At 40.9% G+C, this 16,506-nt stretch overlaps 2 protein-coding genes across 3 annotated transcripts; both read right to left on the minus strand.

Moving 5' to 3' along the window:
- Positions 1–2,926: 2,926 nt before the first annotated feature.
- LOC141291361 (uncharacterized) lies at positions 2,927–10,130 on the minus strand. Of its 2 annotated transcripts, none has more exons than XM_073823532.1 (6): positions 9,715–10,130; positions 6,955–7,190; positions 5,730–6,122; positions 5,545–5,618; positions 4,470–5,328; positions 2,927–4,041 (listed from the first exon to the last, which is right to left on the minus strand). In XM_073823532.1, exons 2-6 carry the CDS (start codon positions 7,096–7,098, stop codon positions 3,838–3,840), a joined length of 1,674 nt encoding a protein of 557 aa, XP_073679633.1. In that variant the 5' UTR covers positions 7,099–7,190; positions 9,715–10,130; the 3' UTR covers positions 2,927–3,837. The 2 variants fall into 2 exon arrangements, with proteins under 2 accessions (XP_073679633.1, XP_073679634.1); XM_073823533.1 differs by lacking the exon at positions 9,715–10,130 and adding an exon at positions 8,146–8,952.
- Positions 10,131–10,153: 23 nt separating this feature from the next.
- Positions 10,154–16,381, minus strand: mtcl3b (MTCL family member 3b). The gene is made up of 6 exons (XM_073823531.1): positions 15,731–16,381; positions 14,011–14,235; positions 13,590–13,748; positions 13,439–13,504; positions 11,847–13,082; positions 10,154–10,293 (listed from the first exon to the last, which is right to left on the minus strand). The coding sequence occupies exons 1-6, from the start codon at positions 16,379–16,381 to the stop codon at positions 10,183–10,185; spliced, it is 2,448 nt and encodes an 815-aa protein (XP_073679632.1). The 3' UTR covers positions 10,154–10,182.
- Positions 16,382–16,506: the final 125 nt, after the last annotated feature.

Below are 16,506 nucleotides of genomic sequence, written 5' to 3' on the forward strand. Positions count from 1 at the left end.
CATACAGTATAATGTATAAATCTCAATTTCGAAAAATGGACCCTTATGACTGGTTTTGTGGTCCAGGGTCACATAAAATAGAGCACTTTCATGGAAGCATATAATATTTAACACTGAACCAAATTATTAATTTTGTGAGATGCTGTCTGTCCATTCACTTCTATATTTCTCTGCATATTTACACAGACTTACATAAGTCATTATACTCTGGCTGAATGCCTACGTTAAATATATGGGTAATATTCAGATCCCAAGAGGCTGCAATTTTTTTTCTTTCCTAAATGCCAAATTATGAGCAATATCACATGTAGCTATTCCAGAAGATCTGGCAGAGGTAAGGCTGCTCTCGACGGGTTCATGAGCACTGAGCAGCCGCTGACGTGCATTCTTCATTCTTACCTACATTCTTGCCTAAAAATCTCTTAAAACTATGTTCTGTGCAATAAAAATATTATTATTTATAAAATGATGGTGGGTTTGGGCTTTGACCATGACACTCGCTGTGAGAAATGCCTCAAGCGCAGTGATACAAACGGTTGGAGTTCCGATATGACTACAATATCGCACTCCTCTCAGCCAGTCAGATTCGAGGACCTGTTGTACGAACAGATATATTGCAGCTCTATAACATGTGGTTGAATCATTTTGCCAACCAGGAAATTACCTTAAAGTGTTAGTTCACCCAAAAAATAAAAATTCTGTCATTAATTACTCATTCTCATGTTGGTCCAACCCAGTAATACCTTTCATCTTCGGAACACAATTTAAGATATTTATGATGAAATCCAAGTGCTCTCTCGCCCTCCTATACACAGAATAAGAAAAAAAAAACACGCAAAAAAGGTATTTTTGTAGCTTTGTAAAATTACAGTTGAACCACTGATGTCACATGGACTACTTTGTTGATCATCTCTGTACTTTTCTGGGCCTTGAACATGGTAGGACCCTTGCTGTCTATGGGAGTGTTAGTATTTCATAAAAAATATCTTAAATTGTGTTCCGAAGAACAACATGAGGGCGAGTAATTAATAACGTAATCTTCATTTTTGAGTGAACTAACCCTTTAAGACCACAAATATACTCCTTGCAAGCATGCAACAATCTTCAGTACCCAATTGGGGCACTAGAGATACCTTAAGATGTCAATCACTTTTTTCAAATTAAGTTGAGGTTAGGAGTTGTAAATATTTAAAAAAAAAAAAAAAAAAAAAAAAAAAGCTTGATCTATCATGAATGGTAGAGCAAGAGGTTTGGAGGATTAATGGATGGATGGATGTATTCCCTACTAAGAAAGCAATATGGGCTATGAATTGTGAAATCAACTTGAATAGCTAGAAGTTAGATTGCTAACTTGTGCAGATTATGTTTTGGGCCTCTGTGGTATCTACTCATTATTAACTTATGAAAATATATTACTCTTCTTTCTCTTATGTAATGTGCTACAGTAGGCGACACATGGCAAGACATCTGAAGGGCGCCTTACTGGTTCTGATATCACAGGTGTGTTACTGGGCAACTCCTACACATTCAAGCAGTTCCCCATACACGTCTACAACAGCAAGTGACACTGGCTGAAATGATCTGAGATCAGTGTTCACTTAAAGTGCTTTATATAGACAAGTTGTCGGTGTTCTGCTGTCCAGGATTAGACTTCGGTAATTCAGCGATTCCACAGAGACGTCTTTGTGATGTCATGGAGAATGCCCAGCTGCCCATTTAACCCTTTGAGTTTATCATTCCTTTTAAGTCGTCAATGTTAAGGCATCGCTATTGGTGTTCACAGCTTGCCCCAGAATATTGAGAAGACTCGGCTCTTTGGTCTAATAGGCAAATATCTGCCTATCAGTACCTTAGCAAGTGAAGCAATGCCTTTGCAACCACCTGGCAAACATTGTATCATCATAGCTGAGAGTTTTGTTTGGGTAAGCACCACTCACGATTGAAGGGTTAAGGCTCTGGGCTGATAACAAGAAGGATGCTGGTCCGAACTCCACAAGTGAGCAATGAGCTCTCACTATAGGCATTTAACCACAGGTTTCTCCAATAATAATAAATCCATATGGCGTGCTATGGATTAGACCTCACATGAAAGTTGTGAACATCTATCTATATCGAAAGACCTCATTAAGATGCTGTTCCGTGCTTCCAGCGAGGTGTTATGATGCAGGAAAGCCTTTATTATTCATTTACAGATTCAGTGAGACGAAGAGAGATGCCCCCTGAACATCATACGCGCCCACCCCCCCTTCAGCCCTCCACTGACACGTCTAAGATTTCTGGCACCAAAACAACGTCACGCTTCCTATTTCAGGCACAGGTGCAACATTTCAGCAGCGGGTCGAGTAACTGTGAGAGCAGGACTGAGAGAGATAGTAAGGCTTGGTAATGGCAGGTTACATTAGGACTCTGAATGAGGAATAGGATGCTTCCTGATAGCTTTTAGTAACATAGGGCAAGAGTAATGTTAATACTGTTAATACTGCTTAACAAGGAGCTAATTAAAGAGTGGCCTTTTACTATGTTGGTATGAAGCATCTCCTACTTTTGCTTTTGTTTTTGTTTTAGTGAAAGAAGTGATGTAAGAAATTGTCAAATGTTTTACCCCACTGTTGTCAATATTTCAGGAAACTATACTAGGTTTTTACATTTCTGAAGAATATTTGGGTGGTGCCATGACCTTGGACAAGTTGATGTGGTAGTAGAATATTATATGTGGTTGCTAGGTTATCATCACATTGGTATTTGATTGCTTACTGCCCCAAGTCAAACAAACCCAATTCCAAGTCTTGATGATTTTCTAGTCCCTAGATGAATGTGGTTGCTCCATAAGTCTATAGATGTGTTGTCTGTTTTGTAGTCCACCAGGTCAAAATTATCTTGTCAGATTGCAAAGAAACATAAACAATAAAGCATATGGAGTCTACAGTTCAAGAGTTTCACTAACTCGTCAAAGCACTTGCGTTTATTATCCAGAGAAAGAAAAAAACACAAAAGAGCATCACGTTTTTGTAAGAGTCATATCACAACAATAAATAAACATTCCAAAAGCATTTCTTCATTAAAATATGGACAAAAGATATAATTTACTTTTCACAGATGTTGAGCTTAAAGTATAATTCGCTTCATTTGGCATTTTCTTTACAAGGCTGGAGAATGCAGACATGTTCCCGCAAAAAGGTGCCATGCACCGCGTAGTTACAGCCCACGTCAGGCGCAGTCAGTTAAGGCTCATAAAAAACATTATGAGCCCGTTATGACCTCGTCATGTCAGTATTATGAAGCACTAATGCAGTACTGAAATGGACTTTATGACAGAACATCAAAACATTTGCACACACCTTTACAGATTATGCATAATAGATAAGGCTTAATAACTTGTTGCCATGTATGTTTAAATACATGTTATGCCTGTTGCATACATGCTTATATGGTTACCAAAAAAATGCCCTACATGGCACTGCAAGAACTGCACTGTACACAAAGCACTCGGGAAAATAGAAAACAGAATAAAAGAATACAAAATGATGAGAATGACTGAAAGAAATGAAGAGAAAAGGCAATGAAGGGTTCATAGGCACAGAAGTTCACCATGTCAGAGAATGTCCACTGGAGTTCCTTTCCAAAGCACTTCAAACAGCACAGAGTTAAATGAAAGCCGAATCCTTTTGAAGTTATTTGAGGAAAATACCATAGGCCATCCTAGTGGGCTGCATCAAGGTGCTTTGATGTAGAGATGGTGGTTATATATACAAAAAAAGTAGATTGTGTTCTTCAGAATGTCAAAGTTTTGTCTATGCCATTGGGTGAAAGTGTCCTTTGAAGGTTTTTGTATCCTGGTCACATGATGATGGTTTCTGTGTGCCGGGAATATGAATTCAAGAATTGTTTGCCTTTCAGGCCAGGGCTTGGTGGGCAGGATGTGTGGGCGACTTTGCTTGGGTGAGTATGCTTAGCCCATCTGGATGGACGGCGTTGATTGGCTGGTCGAGCAGGACGAGAAAACTGGCTACTGCTGGGCACAGGAGATGACTCACGGTTGACCTGGAGAGGAGAAAGTTTTAATGTAAGTATCTTTCTGGATAAATAGTCAATACTTGGGTAAATCTACTTGTATTTTATGTACCAACATGTTATGACTTTATTTAACAGATTTGCAGGAACAGAAAGCGAATTACTGAAAGGGAGATATGGGAGAATGGGATCAGGAGCACCATAGCTCCTATGCATCAAAAGCAAGGTTCCTCATTCTTGTTCATGGAGAACCACTTTCCTGCAGAATTTAGGTCCTTGTGCTTAAATTAACTAGTCAAGGTCTTTGGGAATAAACTTAGAAATGAATTCATGAAAGTGACTTTCCAAAATCCAGAATGAGGAACACTGCCCTAGAGCATGTTGACCATGTCTAAGACAAACATAAATACTGCATTGAAATTTAATGTGTCTGCTGATCATATTTGTAACCTCTTCACCTGCTTGTTGTCCAGTTGCTGGGTGAATGTGGCACTCTGGCTTCTGTTGTTCTCTATTTCCATCATTTCCAGAAGTTGCTCCAAGTTGTCATTTCCCAGTCTCATCATATCGACACCAAGTCCTCTGTGTACCTTATTGAAGTTTTGAGATCCTGCTCCCAGAATCCTTTCCACCATCTCATATTCAGAAAATAGGTCCTTACTCTGGAAGCCAACATTGTGGGCTTTAGACATTGAAGACACCTTGTGATACCCTGAATTAAGGTGAGACTGTGGTGGGATTAAGTTACGCTGTTCAAGAACGCAACCACCCCTCCCACTCTCTCTATCTCCATTGAGGAGGTGTCTAGAAGGACCAGCTGCCCAAGACTCCTGGCTGGGCTCCAGGTGTGCTACCAGTACGTCACAGTCTGCAGGGCATTTCTGGACAGGCGCACGTGAGGATGCCCGCTTGGCGTCAAACTTGTTCTGGCAAATGGGAGTGCTGGTGTGCCTCGGAAGTTCAGTGGAGACAACAGTTGTCACAAGACCATCTTCTATCAGGGTTTTCCCCTCATTCTCTTGCAACATGGCACCAAACTTTCGCAACACTGATGGGCTGCCAGATTTCCTGTCGAGCAAGAGGCACTTTCTGTCTGGTTGTTGTGATGACTCGTGGTAAGTGGAACGAGGGGTTACTGGAGAAGCATCTCTCTGTCTGATTGCCAGTTTGGAAGCTGAATTTTTAGGAGGAAGATCATTTGATGAAACCGGCTCTTTCCAGCTAACGTGGCGGGCTTGGGAGTCATCCCAACTTGATTTTTTGTTCTTTTTGTTCTCAGCCTCCTCAATCTCATCCTGAACCACACATGAGCCAGTCCTAAGGTGAATAGAAAAATCAGCCAAGTACTTACAAGAAGGAGTTTAGCAAACACTAAGCATTGGTCTAAAACAGAGTTCAGAGTTGGAGCTGAACTCTGCAGGGCTTTGGCTCTCTAGGAATTGCCTACCCCTTGGTTTATAATCAAGAAGCATGCGTGATGATAGGACAAACAATAGGAGTAAGTCTGATAGGTTGAGACTGGAAAGGCATTACCTGTTCACCACCAGGCTGGTCTTCATACTGTATTGATAACTGTCTGTAACTGGATATACCTTGGGGTTCTGAATCTAAAAAAGAGGGTGATATGAGGGGATATGGTGAAAAGTGTAAACACACATCCTTGTGGTCTAAGAGTCTAGATTAAAGAGAGCTTTATCAATAGTGGAAGAGACACTCACTGTATTTGGAGTTCCAAGATTCCTTGGGTTCTTTCCAAAATGCGGGCCCTGTTGGAAGTATCCATTGAGTATGTCTAGGGTGGCATCTTGCCTTTCAAGATCATGACAACTGGCAGGGTAATGGCTGCTGTTGCTCAGGGAATTAGGCATGTAATTGTTGGAGCCATTACAGTATTCACTGGTGTGGTGAAACCCAAGGCTTCGAATAACTGAAGGATCTTCACCGCATTGATGAATTGGGAGGCTGTTTTTGGGGTGACCATGATAACCATTGGCCTGGTGGCTATACTGAGAGTTGACCGGAAGCAAAGTAATGTCCAGGTTTTTATTGTTTGTGATGATGTTTGTGCTGCTCTCTGTGCCTTCTCTTCTTGCTTTGACCTCCTTATACAACTGAAATACAATCACAATATTAGAAACAAACTCTTTTTTTGTCAACCTACATGAAAGTAATTGTTTCAAATGCACAAGTTGGCATATACAACTGGCATAATAAACTGCATAGACTAGTTGAAGTGAACATTATTAGGTTTTGTCTTTAGAAAGGTGACAGTGAGAGGGAAGGCTTCCATGCTCAAAGGTTAATTAATCTACTAATAACAACATGCTCGCTTGGCCTGTTTCATGGCATGATTGCATTACCTTCCTGTGTTTTGGTGTGAGAGAGACTCTTTGTGAATGTTCGTGAGTAGCCTGTAACCCTTATACCTTTGGGCTTAATAAGCTTGTAAACATCTGTCACAGTCACAGTGTTGTGGGGCGAAACACCTATTATTATATCCAAGAGATGCAGCCAACAATGCAGCTAATAGGGGTTAAGATCCTTTCAGCCAATCACATGTCTAGTTAGTGCCCACTATCACAACAACAACAACAACAACAACAACAACAACTGCATGGCCCCCATTACATGCAGGATTGCAGTGCCAGTGGATCTTTTGGCATGGTTTATAGTAGGGTTCTGCAAATCTTCTCCTGGAGGAGCAGAGTTTAGCTCCAACCCTAATAAAACACACCTAAACAAGCACATCAAGGTCTTCAGGATTGCATGTGTTTGATCAGGGTTTGAGCTGAACTCTGCAGGACAGTGGCCCTCCAGTACCAGATTATAGTCAAATCACAGCATTATGTTTTTGATGTTCATTTACATCTCTTTCTAGATAGAGATCTGTGGATATGGATTCTGTCACGCTGACTGGCGTCACCCCAGTTGAAAATTTCTCACCTCTTCAATCTTCCTCTGCATGTCCTGTAGCTGATCTTCCCATTCCTGCATCTCGGAGTCAAAACTGTCAAGCTGGTCAGCTCTCTCTCCACCCCACACACAACTCCCAGGCTTCGTCCCACAGTGCAATTCCAATGCAGCCATTCTTCTGTGTATGTGTGTCTGTGCTCAGAAACTTATGCTGCAATTCCTGAAAGGTCACTGGAGTGACCACATTGGCAAGTCCACCAATACCTCTATGAAGACAAAAGAGATATTCATCATTGATTAATCAAAGTATCTGGTAGTAGTTGGTATCTCAAGTAAATTAAGTGACTCTCTACTGTGAATTTCTACTGTCTACAGATGTTTGCTTTACAGTTATGAATGTAAACATAAGTGAAATCTTCCTGACTGTATTGCATTCAAGGAGACATATAAAAGGAAACAAAATCCCTGCTATTTGCTCTGGACACCTGCTTTAAAGCTTTGACCCATTTCTATATGCATTCCCTGTCCTTCAAACCAGCCCTTAACTGTCAAAATTGTCAACACGTTCTTTAGACACCAACTTCATTAGACATGCTCAAGTTACCTAAAGGGACATCAGGGATTTTAAAGTCAGTTTTATAACATGGAAAGTCTCCCTGGAGTAAACTGATCTCTCTTGATCAAAGGCACAACTGTAACAGGTAAATTGTTTGCCCCTCTCAAAACCTACACTTACAGCCAGCCTAGATCGTTAACCACAAGGTTACACCCGCTTCTTTTGGGTTAGAGATGAGGTCAAAGTTCCAAGCAAGTGCAGAACCTTTTACCCGCTTGGATGAGCTCAGAATAGTTGCATCCTTTCCGTGGTAACGTCACTACATTTTTATGTAACGCAGCTTTGATTTACGACAGGTATTAAGGCTTTTTTTTTCTGTCAAGGAACATGACACCCAGTTTAACTCATGAAATTTCCAGAATGTTCCATCATATGACGTTAGAACAGAAGGATATTTATACCCTCTGTAATAATAATGTGTTATAAAACTAAAAGGACAGAGCACCCTTACTCTCTAGAATTAAAAGTAGCTGATCACAATATTAGTACAAAATATATTGATAGAAAATATTTAACACTTTTAGCCCAAGTAAAAGCTTCAAAAGAGTTGCAAGTAGTAACCAATTAATACTTTAAAAGGTTTAACATTAGAAGCATAACCTTACCGGTTAAATCGTATTAGTGGTTTCTCCAGTAACTCCTTCTTGTGAGTTCTTGATGAATTGAAACAGAGGCACCAGTAATCTAAAGTTCAAGTACAGGTTTGTTGCTCAAGTCTAGATCACGCTTGTTTCAGTACCGCTTCCCTTTCGACAGCTCCTGTACTCAAACGGCACGTAACTGCGCGAAGACTCACTTCCCGCAGCGTGACGTAAAAATCCTGAGTATTGGATCTTAAACGTTTCCTCTATCCAGACCTATGGTCCTGTCTGGAGCTCAGGGGTAAACAACTGTAGTTCTGAGGGGGCCCCGGGGCTTTATAGTGACTCTAAGTATTTTCCCCCTACGACGTCAGACCTGCCAGGTGTCTGGTGTCATAATGTCAGATTTATTCCGGCATTCGTGGTCTCCATGCAAGAGACTGTCGTCACCAACATTCTAGGGTAAAATTACAAAGGCAGAAGGGAGAGTGTTTACATGGCTATTTTAAAATGGCCAGTTCTACCCTACCTCTGTGAAACTGTCTTGTTGCTAGTCTGCTTTTAGGACTTGGCAGATTGCGGTCTTGTGACTCCTATTCCAGTTGTTTCGACTTCTAATGCCCACAGGCAACTGGGCTATTTGTGACTCTCAAAACACTCTGTCCATTTTATTTTTAAGATACCACCGGACAGAATTAGCAGATACTAAGTGTGCTGTCCACGGTTCTTAATGGGCGCCTCACGCTTGTATTTATTTGAAACATGTGGCTCTTGCGCAATAAACAGGCGGCCGACGGTTCAGCCCTAATATTGGCCGCTGACTCAAATAGTTTCCAAGCACAAGAATGGAGAACAAGGAAAACAACACAGCAAAAGCCTCTGAGAGTAAAGAGACACAGTAGAACTGGCAGAGTTGTATGTTGGATGGTTTTCGCTAATGAGTTTACTTTCAGCTGGCAGGAAATTGAGAAGAAATGACTTTGAATTCCCAAAAAGAGACTCACTCTAGAAAAAAAACGAGGTGTTGTTTTCTAAGTGTAATTTTCTTGTCAATCACCAAGATCCATCCAAACAAAAAAAAATGTTTTTGTTTTCCAAATATACAATTATTTAATGTATTTACAGCTAACTACTGCAGACAACGTATAGACTCAGGTGCTTCAACTCGGACTAAATCTGGAGATGCCAACAAGCTAAAAAAACTCAAAGAAAGCAAGCTCTGATTTCCAAATTGCTGATCCATGACATGCTTGCAGGAATGAGGAGCACGTTCAGCGGTAGACTGATCTTTCTCTGGTGCAACAGAGAGTGCAGCAGAAGGTAATTTGTGCATACTGTCATCATGTACACAGGCACTTTATGTGAACTTGGACCCCTTTACACCCACCCCATTGAAGCCACAGCTGTTCTTTAGCATATCACATAAATCTTTTTGTGCAATTTCTTCAGATTCTTGTGCAATCAATCAATTTATGCAAAACAGTTGTTCTTGTCATGCAAAGTACATGTGCAAATGAATGATTCCTGACATCTTTAGTCAAATATAAAACCTGTTATTTATTCTCCATCCATATACTCCATGTTCTTACTCACCTTTGCATGCTTCTGAGAAGTAATCTTTCCAGCTGATGTACAGTATTTTAGAGTGCAGTGGCAGGCATTCTGGGTAATGTATGTGTCCCTTAGTAGTAAATTGCAGTTGCATATTTGGTTGCAAGCCTTTGGTGCCAAAGCGAGCGTCAGTGTGCCTGATAGTCCTCAATGAAAGAAATGTCTTCTGGGTAATGTAGTTTCCAGTGGCTCATTGTTTTCCCATGATGTGTAATAGTTTTTAGCCTTGATGATGTACCTTCCAGTGGCAGCCGTACATGTGCAATTTGGATAAAACAGTCTCCAGCTTTTTGGAAATTAAGGTTTTGCAGACTTCTGTGCTTAAGCGTGCTGTCTGTGCTTGGAAAGTGACCATCCTGTGATTCTCCGACCATGGTGACATACATAACATTGACAAACAAACAAACAAAACAAAGGGCGAGACTATGCTAATGAGTGGACGGATGGTGATCACAGGACAAAAAAAAGGGTAAAAAGAAATACCAGTTTAAAAATGGTGGCATAAGAGAGTGAGGAGAACAACACTAGAATGAGGATGAATAAAATGATGGGCTGAAACATCTGGGTGAATAACCGACAGGATTAACGAACATGCATTAAAAAACAGGGGTGCGTGGAAAGACAGGATCAGAGAGAAAGAGAGAAAGGTTAAGATATTATAGCCATTAACATTTTCTGCTTGCATAGTTAAAATCTTGGCAAATAAAGAATACGCTGTATTTTGCTAAATGTTAAAAGCTGTCAAGAGATGAACTTTCTGAAATATGTAGTGCTTTCTTGTTCTTCACTATTAAACCCGCTCCCTTTAAAGGAATAGTTCACCGCAAAATGAAAGCTGTCATTATTTCCTGTGATTCTCTTTTTTTAATGTGGAACTTAAAAGTATGACTTTCCACTATTCAGCTTCTGTAACCACAGGATACCTTTGTTTTATGAACTGACCAAAATATAAAATATTATTCACTGAAATGTATCCATTCTGCTGCAATATTATTATAGAATTATTTATATACTATTACTGTGTCTACACCACATGCAACAGTTGTCACGTCAAAACTAAATGTATTTCAATAGATGCAAACAATTATTTAATAGTTCAGAGGTTATTCACATCTCATTTGTGTTTGCATTAATTCAAGTAAAGGTTTACATCAGTAACATCAAATGTCTTATATTCTGGCATATCTTGTGACCAGTTGTCACTGATGTTAAATTTGATGTAATGCACTTTGATGCAAAAGAAATTTTCACTTTTTTCCTCCCAATTGTGTGATACATACTGGCAATTCTGCCTTTTTTTCAGAATTGTGTTAACTCACAATTGTGAGTTCTGAGAAAAAAAAGGTCAGAATTCCGAGATATAAACTCAAAATTCTGACTTTCTGCAAGTTGTTAACTCAGAATTGTGATATATAAACTAGCAATTCTGAGAAAAACGTCTTTTTTTTTCTCCCAGAACTAGATCTCGCTACTGTGACTTGCGATTATATCATGCAATTCTGAAAAAAAGTCAAATTTGCAAGTTTATATCTTAATTTTGACTTTATTACTCGCAATTGCAAGTTATTAACACAGAATTGTGAGATTTAAACTCGCAATTCTGAGCAAAACATCTTTTTCACCCCCAGAACTGGACTTTATAACTCACTTTTTAAATTGCAATTCTGAGAAAAGAAATAAACTCGCAACTGCAAGAATAGTATCAGAAATGTGAGATATAAGCATGCAATTCTAAGGAAAAAAAGTTAAAATTGGGAGTTTGTATCTCACAATTCTGTTTTTTCCCTTTAGAATTGCATGCTTGTTTTTTTGCAAATGCTGGTTTATATCCCACAATTTGGAAAAATAGTTTGAATTCTGAGATAAAAAGCCACAATTACTGTATTGTACACAATTATTGTATGGCTTAGAGTAGAGTCAGTTACAAGTTACTTATATAGTGCTTCTTTGCCCTTTTACGAGCTAGACAGCCCCTGGTCACTATTCCGGAGAAGAAAGAGAATCAAGGGTGTGAGTAAATAACACAACTTTGATTTTTGGGTGAACTATTCCTTTACGGTGTCAAACATTCTTGTTGTGCTTTACATAGACACACAGACTTTTGCCAGACTCACAGATAATGGTTCTTCTGAATCTCTTTCCTCAGGTTTTGGTACTTCAAGTCGGTCTATAAACCCCTGCAGCTCCTTCCTGAAGGCCTTCATTTGAGCGTTGATGCGGTAGAGTAGCTCGTGTTCCCTGATCCGTCCACCATCATCATCATCTTCCATACGGCCGAAAAGATCCCCATTAGCTACGAACACCCGTGCCTCTGCAATGATGTTACTGGTGTCAGCTATGAGCCGGTCAATGGTTCGCCCCAATCGCTCCGCTTCGGAACGAATGTCAATCATCTGTTGCCTGTCCCGTATGGAGCGTGAGAGGAGCCGGGCAGATTCAGGAGTATAAAGAGAACGGGTTGGTGTGAGGCACCGAGCATTTCCTCTGACTTCCTCTGAGTCACTTTCACCTCCAACGGGACCCTCACGTTTGCGATGAGGAGGGAGGCGAGAGGAAGACGAGTCGTCATCGCTACCTCTACGCCCGCCGATTGCAGGACCAGTGTCGCTCTCTGCGTCACTATCCCGTGGCGTGATGGCTAGGTGAGATGCTAGGTCATACCGTTGCATGTTGGAAAGCAGCACGCGGTTCTCGTACTGCAGCTGCATCACTTTCCCACTCAGTTCATTGATCTGCTTCCTCGCTGCCTTCAGCTCCTCCTGCAAGGCCTCAGATTTGGAGCTGTCTCCCGCTCCACTGGCAGCACCCATTGCATTAGCCACCGAGGTGTGCCTTGTACCCTCTTTAAAGCGCAGTTTGTTTAGCTCACCTGTCACTCTCTTATTCTGTTCCTCTACATCAGCCAGGTTCCTCCTTAGAAGTTCCGCTTCATCCTCCACCAACTGCAGCTGTTGCCTTAGCTCTGACAGCTCCGAGCCTTGCTCCCGCCCCATTCCTCCTTCCGCTCCGGACAAGCCTCCATTAGACGACTCGTCCCCTCGAAGATCATCCAACTCTGCCCTCAGGCCACGGTTCTCCACCTCCAATTCGACTATTTTACGTCCCAGGATGTTGGCCTCTTCTTCCACCAAACGCAAGCGGAGTTTGAGCTCAGATTCCCTTGTAGTGGGAGGGCCACCAGCTTCACCCTTTGGATGAGGGCTGTCCAGATCCCCATAGAAGGAACGATACTTCTGTAGTTCTTGTTCCAAACGGTCCTTTTCCTTGTCTATCTTGGCCATTTTCTTTCTCATTAAGGTAGCCTCCTCCTTAATGAAGGACAGCTGGCATTTCAGGTCCTCATTGTCCTCCTGTGGACAAAAGTCTTGCATTAGGGTGCTGGCTAGTTTTAGTCAAGGTTTATTTGTGTGACCAAGTTTGAGCGTGAGCAAAATCTGCATAGTAATTTTATCACAATCACATAAAAATTGCATGGATTTCTTTTAAAATGCCTGGATTTGCCAGTGAAATTGCTGACCAACAGTAAATGTGGCCACAGCTTTACATTTTATGGTGTAATACAATTTTTTTGTATTCTCTGTATAGTAGTGCACTTCATATCTTTGCAAAAAAAAAAATGCATTACTGGTTGTGACTTAAACTTGTCTCTTACACTAACAGCCTTTATTTGACCCTATACCAGTTGAAGTCAATGTTTTATGCTCACCTCAGTAGGAGTCTGAGTCTTCCTCTCAGGCTTTTGTGCATCTTTGCTTCCTCTTCGTTTCTGAGACTGGACGCAACAAATTTATGTGAATTTATATGTACATAATTCAAAACTGTTTAGATTCTGTAGTAATTTGTGTTTGCATTCCTACCTCTTTAGCTTTGTCTAGCTCATTTTGCAGGGCTTGTTTGGTGACTTCCACCTCAATAAGTTTCTGTCTCAGTCGCTCGTTTTCATCTTCTGTCTTTGTTCGTTTCTCCTCTACATTCTCCAGCTCATGGTGAAGTCTTACAGACACATCCTTGGCAACCTGTCAGAATGTAGTGTTGTGGCTTAGTGGTTAAAGATCCGACTCATAAACCATCATTGTACTCTTGAGAAAAACACTCAACCTTAGGTTGCTCCTGGGAGACTGTCTTGGTAATAAGTGCACTGTTGCTTTGGATAGAAGCATCAGCTAAATGACAAGTTAGTAATTAGATAAAAAATGGTGCAAATAAGTACTTGGGGGATGGGTAATTAATCATAGACCTTCTCTGCTTTCCTTTAAAGATAAAAGCATGGATACTTGCCTTTAAATCTTGCTCCAAGCTCCTTAGGAGGTCCTCGTCAATTTCTCCAGTTTGTGCATAGCGAAGTCGTTTGCGTTCGGCCTTGCGGAGTCTATATTGGAGAATGCGACAGTTCTTATTTGCACGCTCGAGTTCGCGCCGCATGTCTTGTAATTGACAGGTGTCCTCTTCATAAAAGGTGTCGCGCATTTCCTCCATCTCTGTGCGCATCTCCTCAATCTCATTCTATAAAAAAACAGTGTGCTCATTAATTAAAACAAAATTGAGAAACCCTTATTTTCAAGTTTTCTCAACTCAGAATAGATCTCTGCATTTATATTATTTTAATAAATTGCACATTATTTCCACAAATTAAATGTTTAATGAGTCCTTGGTAAACTGTTGCTTTTGCATATACCAAGGCTATTTTCATAACTGTAGTTTGCTTTGTTCTGAAACAGAGACTAATTTGTTACAATGTTGCATTTCTCTTGTGATTCTGGCAACATTTTTAAAATAGTCCAGAATGTGTTCATTTCACTTGAGTGCCCCCTCATTGATCATAATGTTTATGTGCTGTTTATGTGTTAGGGTTATGATCAGAGTGTTATTTCAAGATGGATGAACATCTCTGCAGGCTTACTGTGGCTTTCTTTTTGTTCATTTCAATTTATCAGGTTGAGTGGGAGGTCAGGATTGTGTTTGGAAAACAACATTACCATTACACCTGTTGAGCAGAGGAGTCATTAAAAGGCATTTTCAGATGAAAAGACTTGTTTTGATTATAACTTTGAAGTGCTAACCCACAGAATTCAGGTATGTTCACAGTTATCAACAAACAGTTGAGGTCAAAAGTTTACATACACCTTGCAGAATCTGCAAAATGTTCATTACTTTACCAAAATAAGAGGGATCATACAAGATGCATGCTATTTTTTTATTTAGTACTGACCTGAATAAGATATTTCACATAAAAGACATTTACATATAGTTTACATGAGAAAAGAAATAGTCAAATGTATAAAAATTGTATTGATTCTTAATACTGTGTTGTTACCTGAATGATCCACAGCTGTGAGTTTTTTTTATATTTTTTATTTTTTGATTTAGTGATAGTTATTCATGAGTCCCTTGTTCGTCCTGAACTGTTAAACTGCCTGCTGTTCTTAAGAAAAATCCTTCAGGTACCACAAATTCTTTGGTTTTTCAGCATTTAATGTCTATTTGAACCCTTTTCAATAATGACTGTATGATTTTGAGATCCATCTTTTCACACTGAGGACAACTGAAGGACTCACATGCAACTATTACTGAAGGTTCAAATGCTCACTGATGCTTCAGAAGGAAACTCAATGCATTAAAAGTCAGGTGGTGAAAACTTTGAAGATCAGGGTAAATTTAACTTATTTTGTCTTCTGGGGAAACGTAGCTATCTTCTGTAGCTTCTAAAGGGCAGTACTAAATGATATGATGATAAATATGATATTTAGACAAAATAAGAAAAATGTACACATCTTCATTCTATCTATCTATCTATCTATCTATCTTGTTTGTTGGTCCATTCGTTCATCCATCGTTCATTGGTCTATCTATCTATCTATCTATCTATCTATCTATCTATCTATCTATCTATCTATCTATCTTTTCATCCATCTATCCACCCTCCCAGCAATTCTATTCGTCCATCTTTTTAACATACATACATTTCATCGTCATAATTTCTCAAGCATAGCAAACAAACCTTAAGATCTTCGTTTTCATCCTCCAATCTCTGGATCTCGTCCTGCAGGTCTTCATTCTGCTGTGTCACGGGCTCGTCGGCGCCGCTCGTGGCCTGTGCGGCTGGTCCCGGCTGCGTCTCTGCTGATGCTTGGCGCTGCATCCTGCCGCTTTTCTTCAAGCGCTTGTTGATGTGATACTGGATAAGCTCTGACTGCAGACAGCCCCCGCCCCAGAAGGCCGGCCCGCAACCCACGTACTTTCCTCCCGCACCGGCCTCTCTCCCCCTCACACCACCACCGGAGGAGCCGTCGGGCTGCTCCGAGGACGAGTCTCTGTGGACGCACGGTAAACGCAGTGCGCGGCTCGTGTCCGGTGCTGGAGCGCGATCAATCCTCTCCTCGGTTTCCCAAACCGCCTCAGTTTCAGCACCATGAACAGCTGCCGCACCTTTCACCCTCACGACACGCGTTCCTTGAGCCGCCTGTTCTCCCTCGCGTCCTTTACTGCCTTTTCCTCCGAGTTTCGACGCAGTGGAGGATGAAGAGCGGCTGCCGCTGGGTTTTGAGGCCAGTTTGTCGGGGGTTTGTCCGGGTGATGGTCGCCTCCTCCCTTCGGTACTGTCCGCTGATGGTGGAAAATCCGCAGCGCCGCTTGCGGCAGAACTCATCATGTCATGTAACAGACCTCCAACAACACTTTAACGAATTGTGTTCCATTTACAAGAGAGGGAAAAGGAAATATTAGAGTACACTGTATTGTTATTGTGTAGAGTACAAATACAGCCAATTTAAAACA

Source organism: Garra rufa, chromosome 18, assembly GCF_049309525.1.
Source record: "Garra rufa chromosome 18, GarRuf1.0, whole genome shotgun sequence".
NCBI lineage: Eukaryota > Metazoa > Chordata > Actinopteri > Cypriniformes > Cyprinidae > Garra > Garra rufa.